An 8,773-nucleotide genomic window follows, 5' to 3' on the forward strand; every position below is an offset into this window, starting at 1 on the left:
TGCTTTTTTCCCTCTTTTCATTTTAAAATTTGAGACAAGGAAAGACTTGCTGGGTAGGGGATAAGAGGAGAAATATTTCTGGAAATGAGCAGTAATGTTAAAAAAAAAGACATTAATTCAAAAAAGCATCCTAGGTGAAGCAGCTAGGTGATGGAGTGGATATATTGCTTGTCCTGAAGTCAAGAAGACCTGAATTCAAATCCAGGCTCTAACACTTCCTAGCTGTGTGACCCTGGGAAAGTCATTTAACTTAACCCAGAGGATTGGGTCACCATTGCTCTTAGCACAGTGCCTGCCACATAGTAGGTACTTAATAAATGTTTATTGATTGATTGAGGATGGCTAACTACTTCTAGAGTCCTAGGGGGTCTGGGGATGGTTTCCATTACTGTGGTTTACAAGCCTTTGGTATATTCCAGTTTCAAACACTTAACATCTGTTTGCCTCTGTTTCCTCAACAGTAAAATGAGGGTAATAACAGCACCTACCTCCAAGGGTTGTTGTGAGGATCAAATGAGATAGTAATTGTAAAGTGCTTAGCACAGTGCCTGGCACATAGTAAGTGTTATGTAAATGTTAGCTATTATTGTTTGTGTGAAATAAAGGGGTGTAGGTTAGTGAACTTTAGATGTGAACTAAATTGATTAAATATTTCTTTTTTTATGTGAAGGGTGAAACTACGATATTTTTTAGGCTGTCTTTTGCGTAGGATTGTAAACCAACCAATAAATGATCTTGGTCCAGAGTACCCAAGTGGACCAATCCCAACTCAGTGAAGGATTGCAATGTCCTAGAGTGAGAGGTCATTCTCATTTGGGAGCCAGATGGAAACAGTACAACAGAGCATGGTCTTCAGTCATAGGTGTGGAAGCATATTTAATACCTTCTTTTAATTCAACTGAAATTATTAAAAAATATTTTCTCTAACCCAAAACTCCTTTCCAAAAAGCTAATATCCCAGAAAATGGATCAAGGATAGAGAAAATTTGTCTCTTGTCCAGATTGGATTTCTGCTTCCTCCTCAACCCCCTCTCCCCCAATCAGATTGGCACCATAACCCCACTAAGGGGTTAACATTCAAGAATTAAGATAATAATCACTAGAAGGAGGCCTTCTCAGTCCTTGAAGAGAGAGGCCAAAGAAGGAATCCAGAAGTTCCAGTAGTTTTAGTGGAGTAGTGACTATTATACCAAAATGCTACCCCAAAACTCAATTTCAACATACTCTTAATCTTTTCCTTGTTCAAGATTCTATCAATGTTACCTCAAATGGCCTTGGGATATGTAAGAGGCCACGAGGGAGACTATTCCATTTTGGAGACCTCTCTCTCAGCTAGAAATGACTATAAAGTAATGATAAATTAAATAAAATTGCCTCTGGCAGACTTGTGCCTAAAACACAGCATACAGTATAAATTTTTTTCTTCAATCTTGAACCAAGCTAGGCCCAGAAGACTTCAGCTTTTGTGCCAAGATTGTATACCATCAAGTCTATGGAAGATAGTTTCATTTATAAACATTTTCAATTACCTACAACCCTACTCCTGATATTTCTGTGTGCTATTCTTTCTCTTGTAAGCCAGTCCTAGAAAATACACATTTGTGTTTCAGAATTCGTGGTAGCAAGGCCAGGAGAAAGTGAGACAGAAATAAGCACTAAAATATGGTGGGCCCTATAGAATATAGGGAGAAAGAAAATAAGTTCTCAGATACTGCATATCTCTGAACCGAGGGACCCAAGAAAGCTGTGGGACATCAGGATAAGGAGACTACATTTCAAGACTGGGGTTAGAAATCACAATAGCTTAAAAATTAGCAAAGGAAGAAGAAGGGCAGAGAAAGACAAGGGTTCCCAAGGTCAGTTCCACAAAGGAATTGATTGGCAAAGTCCAAGGACCAGGGCAAATCTTTTACAGAGGTGAAGAGCGCCATGGGAAGGAGGTAATATTTTGAAGGAACCAACATCATAGCATGTCTATTATGGGACTATACCTTGGGGCATGGTGGTGAAGGATTGCAGTGTCCTAGAGTGAAAGATCATTCTCACTTGGGGGCCAGATGGAAACAGTATAACAGAGTACTGGCAGTACTGGCCTTATGTAGCTATAAAGTCAACAATTACTTAAGCCCCTATTCTGGGCAAGATACTGAGCTAAGTTCTAGGAATCTCAGGTGGGAAAAAACCAGGCCCTGCCTCCAGGGAACATTATAATGGTCTTAGAGATAGGGCAGTATTATAACATACACAAAAATAAGTAAAAAGAAGAAAATTCAAAGAGGAAGGGAGCACTCCTAATTGAGGTAATCAGGGAAGACTTCCAGTTGAAGACAATATCTGAGCTAAACTCTGAAGGACACTAAGAATTCCAAGGAGAAGAAATGAGGAGAAAATGCACACAAGACATAAGAGGCAGCCTATAAAAAAGAACAGCAGCATGGGAGCCCACATGGTAGGGAATGCCTATCAACCTTGCTACTTTGGAAGCTGAGGCTTCAGCCTCAGGGCTCAGGGGTCATGCAGTAAGTCACGAGCCAGGTAAACCCTGAGGAGGAGCAAACTGGCCCATTTTAGAAACAAAGCAGGTCAAAGAGGAATCAAGGAAGGAAGGGAGGGAGGGAAAGAAGGGTGACCTGGAACTGGAATTCAGGAGAGAGAGATTAGGGTTGGATATATAGGTTGTTATCTTCCTAAAAATGCAAGTTAACTCCCTGGGAGTTGATGAGGTCAGCAAGGGTATGTAAAGAAAAGATGATGCCGAGGACAGAGCTTTGGGATGGATGATGCTCTAGCAAAAGAGACTAAGAAGAGGGACAGACAGGTACAAAGACAACCGAGAGAAGAAGGTTGTCAAGAGAGTCAAAGGCTACAGAAGCAAGAAGAATGAGTACTGAAAAAAAGCCATCGGATGTATCAGTTAAGAGATGGTTGGTAACCTTGAAGACAGTAATTTCAACAGAGTAAAGTTAGAAACCTGATTATAAAAAGTGAGTGGGAGGGAGTGGAGGCAGGAAATGTAAACACTTTCTAGGAGTTTGGTTGTGAAAGAGAAAAGAAATACAGGATGATAGCTGGAGAGGATGTAAAGATAAAGTGAAAGTTTTAAGGAGACATGGGCAAGTTTGTTGGCATCAGGAAAGGAGCCAATGGATGAGGAGAAATTAACAGAATAAAGAATATAAACTCCTTGAGGACAGGAACTATTTTATTTTTGTCTTTTTATTCCAATTAAATATTTAGCATAGTACTTTAAACATAGTAGGTTTAATACTTATATGTTGAATTGCACTGAAATGAAATTGAAGGTGAGAGGGGGAATGGTTGAGGGGACAGGTTTCTGCAGGAGGTGAGAGGGGATAGGTTCTAGGATACGAGTAAAGGATCTGGCCTTTGCCAGAAGAGTCACCTCATCCTGAGAGGCTGAAGCAAATGAATAAAGAATACAGGTGATGAATCAGTGAGCTCAAGCTCAAGATAAACGGCCTCCATTTTCTTGGCGGGTTAAGATCTAAAAGAGAGAAGGAAGTAAGAAGCTTGAAAAAGGTTCATCTTGGATAGAGCACAGGCCCTGGAGTCAGGAGGACCTGAGTTCAAATCCACTTGACACTAGCTCTGTGACCCTAGGCAAGTCACTTAACCCCAATTGCTTCACCAAAAGGAAAAAAAAACAAAAAAAAGAAAGAAAAGAATGAAAAAGTTTCATCTGTTCAGTCTACTTGTGCAAGTACACTTCAAAAACAAATTATTACAAACAGATACAGTAATTTTGAATGAAAACAAAAATTTTCATCTTACTATTTTATACCTAATGGATTTTTTGTTTAACTTCACTGCAGCTTGGTCCTTCAGGGTATTAGTCATTGTGCTAAGCCCTAAGAAAAGCAAAAAGCCCCTTCCCTCAAGGAGGAAGAACATGCAAACAAGCCTCACGAGCTTGTACAAACAAAATTTATACAGGGCAAATGGGAAATGATCTTAGAGACAAGGCACTAACATTAAGGGGATGGGGAAATGCTTCTTGAAGATAGGATTTTAGCTGGGACTTGAAAGAAATGAGACGACAGAGCTGAGGAGACATTACAGGCGTAGAGGAGAGCCAGTGAAAGTGCCTGGGGTCTGGGTCTGTAATGTCTTGTGTCTTGACCAGAGCGAACACTCAGAATCCATCTATTCCAAACCACTCTTTTCATAGATAAGACTAAGATCCAGGGAGGTTGAGTGACTTAAAAGCAGAATTTGAACCCAGATCCTCGGACTCCAGAGCCAGTGCTTTGTCCACTGCCAAGTCACCTCCCTGTAAACTAACAGGGAGTATGACACAGCATCATTCCCAGGTATACCTGGGAAGATGTGCAGCTGCCTCCTACAACATTTATGTCAGCTGGGAAAGAAAGGTGATGCCCCACTCCCAGTACTGCAAAACATTCCTTTCTCCTTGCAAAGTTCCCTCTTCGTTTAAACGGAGGTAGTGTTTCTACTGCTATTTTTCCACTAGTGACAATGGTTTTGCACACAACCATCCATACAAAGTCCCTCTTGTGACCAACCAGTCATACACATTTGCCAGACTGTTGGCTAGGGTGTCCAGCAAGGAAATGTCAACTAAATTGATGGAGGGTGTGATTACTTTAGAGAGGAGAGTGCCACCTACTGAATTAGCAGAACTCATTCCTGTATGACTTCTAAACATTTTCCTTGCAGTTTAACCAATCCAGCTTGATCCAGTTCAAATCCCTCCTTATCCACAAAGCTTCACTTGAAGATCACTCCCTTCATTTACTTCCCCTAGCGCTCTAGTCCCTTAGTATATCATATTTTGTACAGTCATTTATCTACCCAACACAGAGACATTATCAACCTTAGGGACAGGGGTGGTGCCCTATTCTTCTCTGGATCTAGCCCAGTATACGACTACTAGTCACTGCCCAAAAAAATTTGGCGATGTTGATGACTGTGCTATTGGAAAAAGTGACTGATAAGTATGTCCACATAGCAGCTTTTTGCCTGGTTGCCTTCTTTCTGCACCTGGATGGAAAGTGTCTTTTTTCCCCTTTACTTTCGGTGATGCAATTAGAACCAATCAAAAACAAGGGCCCCAAATTTATTTCTGTATTTTTATTTCCAGAAATGATTCAGATTGGGGGCAGCTAGGTGGTGCAGTGGATAGAGCACTGGCCCTTGAGTCAGGAGGACCTGAGTTCAAATGCGACCTCAGACACTTGACACTTACTAGCTGTGTGACCTTGGGCAAGTCACTTAACCCTATTGCCTACCCACCAAAAAAAAAAACAAAAACAGAAATGATTCAGATTACAAAGGAGGTATAGGTGGGGAGGAATCCTAACAGTAAAGTCCTGGAGTTCTACAAGGAAATAAACACCAGGAGCAGCTACCCTCTTCATCAGGAACCTCCCCAAACTTCTGGAAGAAGTATATATGGGGGTTGAAGAAAGGAACGGGGGAAACGCCCAATTCAAAGATTTCTCCTTTAACGCTCTTTGGATCTCATGATACACGCTGAGGTTTTTGGGGCCCCTCATCTAAAGCAGTGTGATGCAATGGCTAGAGAGCAGGCCTCCCTCCGAGTCAGGGAGTCTGGAGGTTCAAGCGCTGCCAGCTTCCACTGCTGTTCCCACAATAACCAAAGAAGGAAGACACAGTCCAATTCACTGGGGAGCTATGTCTTCATCTGTTCCTCCCGCTACCCCAGTACCATTTCAACAACTCAGCAGAAAGAGAGTGGTCAAGGACAGTTAGTGGAGCTCAGATGGCGGACAGGTACAGAACAGAGGCCACCAGCGGGAAGATTTGTGGTGAGAGAAGCAAAAATTACATTCAAAAAACAGAACTTGTTAAATAAAGAGGTTGTAATTCTACCCAGTGTTTCCCAGGATGTATTAAAACACAAGGACAGGGTGCACATAATCTCTGAAGCAAAGCTCTCCAGGGCAAATGATGGCCCCTGTCTTTTAACATTTTTGAGCAGAATAAGCTTAAATCTATTGCCATATTTGAAGCCTCTTAGCCTCTCCCCTGATAGTGATATGTCTGGTCATAGACTTTCTCCTCCATTACCCTTGTCTCAGCCCCAAGTAAATTGATTCTATGACTACAGGCCCACTAAATTGGGACTGGAACAAATATCTTCTTCATTACAATTACTAAGCCTATCACTAGAACTCAAATGATAAATTAAATGGCAATCCTACTCATTCCCCCAAAGGAATAAAACAAATACTACTGGCTTCTCAGTCACCTACTCAGTAGCATAGAGACTAGGACGCAGAGGATCTGAGTTCTAGGTACTGCTCTAGAATTTTCTAGCTGCGCACTGGAAAACAAATTCATAAGATCATAGATCTAGAACTGGAAGAGACCTTAGAGATGATCTAGCTCGACCCTTTCACATCACAGATGAGGGTATCTGAGTGTCCACGAAGTTAAGTAACTCCCCCGTGGTCACACAGCTATTAAGTGTCAGAAGTGGAATTTGAACCCAGATCTCCCCGACTCTAAGTCCAGCATTCAATCCTCTACACCTCTCTCTTCATCTTACAGATGAGGAAAACAGATCAAGGTTTAAAAGCTGTCCAAATACAGGTCCTAAGAGGCAGAGTCGGAATTCACACCTAGGTCTTTCAGATCCACTCTCTCTCTACTCGTTGCCTGCTCTAGCGGCAATTACCAGGGTGTTTCTTCAGGAGCCAGGCAGCCAGACAGAGCAGACCTCTCCGCCCCACCCAATTCACTTAGTGAAGTCACTAGTTCTCTGACCCACGTTAATAATAAGCTACATTTTTTTTTTTTTAGTGTAATACTTTCCAGAGGACTTTTGGGTATATTGACTCATTTGACCCTCACAATCTGGCATACTTAATCATCTTCTTTTACAGAGAAGGAAACTGAGGTTTGGAGAAGCGATGACTTGCCCAGAATTACACAGCTAGCCAGTGGCTAAGGCTTGGTCTCACACCCTGGTCTTCTGACCCCTGCCTAGTCCGAGGCTTCGTTCCACCCCAGATCCCCGATTGGAGGGTCTAAGAGATGGTTTCCAATCCTTCCTTTCCGGTTTTCGGGAGCCTTGGCTCTGGTGGGTGACAAGAGGATCAAGGGGTCTGGAGGAAGGGGAGCTCACTGTCCACTCCCGGGAGTGGCAGCGGCGTCCCGACCCAGCTCCAGGGGGCTGGTCTGAGGCAGCGCCCAGAGGTGCAGCTGGCACGGCCGTCAGAAAAGCATCAGGGCTCAACTCCCTCCTGATGCCCACGTCCCGGGGGTTCCCGAGGGGTGGGGGCACACCCTTCTGCTGAAGGTTCCCTCCCCCCGGGCTGATCAGAGACAGACAGTGGATCCCCAGCATTCAGTCACTCCGCCAGCTTCTACCTTTAGAAGGGGACTCTTTCCAGCATCCCTCCCATAACTCACCCTCAACCTCCCCCCGGTCCCAGGCATCCCCCCTGGCCGACGTTACCTTCCCGTCATGGTAGCTGTTTCCCTGAGCAGGACCGGCCGGGCTGAGCTGGGCTGAGCTGAGCCGGGCGGGCTCGGACTCCGCGACAGCTGCAGGGAGAGAAGCCGCCCAAAAAAGGGAAAGAGCAGCTCCGCCCGAGAGGGGAAGCCCGGCCCTGCCCGCCCCCACACCTCGCCCACCCCCTGCATCAGACCCAGAGGGACCCTCCCGCCCCACCCCCGGAGGCCGCCCCACAAGCCGGGTCTTCTCCCGAGGCTCCCCCTTTGCCTCCCTCTGTTTTACGCATATTAGTGCCATCCTCGAAACCATTCCCTCTTTGTCACTCTTTCAGACAGACACACAGAGAGACAAGACACACACACAGACACAGACAGACAGACACAGAGACACAGACACACACACACACACACACACACACACACGCACACTGAGGCTCGCAAGCACTCGGGGTTCTTGGGATGCCTTAAACTGGGTCAGCTGCAGTGTTTAAGTCACGTCCTTCTCCCCAGGCAGGGCCTCCCCTCGCCACCTCCCGGATTCCGATCATAGTTTTCCTTTTAAAGGGAATGAAGTAATAAGAGAGACCAGCATCTTAAGCGGGTCATAGAGCCCAGCCTCTTGTCTAGCCCGAGCCGAAGCTCCCGGAGAGAAGTAATTGCAGAGTGAGGCCAAGAAACTCCGAGCCACACCCTGCCTCCTAACTTCGGGCCAGGTCAGCGCCAGCGGGCCAGGGGCTTTCATCAGCGTTACTCTAGGACTCCAGGAAAAGGTTTTTCCATCGTTTTTCTACTCTTTCTTTATCCGGCTTTCTGTGGTACCAGTCCCAGAGATACCACCTAGAAAGCTGCATACATGGTCACAGGTGTTGTAGCTGTGTGGACTATGATAAAACGACTATGATAAAGGAAGAGATAACAGCCATAAAAAAAATCCAAGAGACCAGGGGTTTTCGAACCCTGCCGAAAATACTTACAAGTTGTGGGACCATGGGCAAGTTATTCTCTCTCTCTGATCACAGCTTCCTCTTCTATAAAATAGGATTATGATATTTGTACCACCTACCTTCGTAAATGTTGCTATTGTATTATTTAGATGCACTTTACATAATTCTTTTCCTCACAGTGTGACCCCAACTTTGGCAAAGATATTGGAGTGATTTGCCATTTCCTTCTCCAGAACATTTTACAGATGAGAAACTGAGGCAAACAGGGTTAAGTGGCTTGCCCAGGGTTCACACAAGTATCTGAGGCCACATTTGAACTCAGGAAGATGAGTCTTCCTGACTCCAGGTCTGGCACTGTATCCACT

At 44.5% G+C, this 8,773-nt stretch overlaps 1 protein-coding gene across 2 annotated transcripts in view; it reads right to left on the bottom strand.

Moving 5' to 3' along the window:
- Positions 1 to 7,561, bottom strand: part of LIMS2 (LIM zinc finger domain containing 2) — a 79,666-nt gene extending 72,105 nt beyond the window's left edge. Inside the window, exon 1 of one of the 2 annotated variants that reach the window (XM_027854682.1) lies at positions 7,466 to 7,561. In XM_027854682.1, coding sequence (XP_027710483.1) covers positions 7,466 to 7,476 — 11 coding nt within the window. In that variant the 5' untranslated portion in view covers positions 7,477 to 7,561. The remainder of the gene's footprint in view (positions 1 to 7,465) is intronic. The other variant, XM_027854683.1, reaches the window with a different exon arrangement.
- Positions 7,562 to 8,773: the final 1,212 nt, after the last annotated feature.

The sequence above is a fragment of the Vombatus ursinus genome, unplaced genomic scaffold, assembly GCF_900497805.2.
Source record: "Vombatus ursinus unplaced genomic scaffold, bare-nosed wombat genome assembly UNPS02010548.1, whole genome shotgun sequence".
Taxonomy (NCBI): Eukaryota; Metazoa; Chordata; class Mammalia; order Diprotodontia; family Vombatidae; genus Vombatus; species Vombatus ursinus.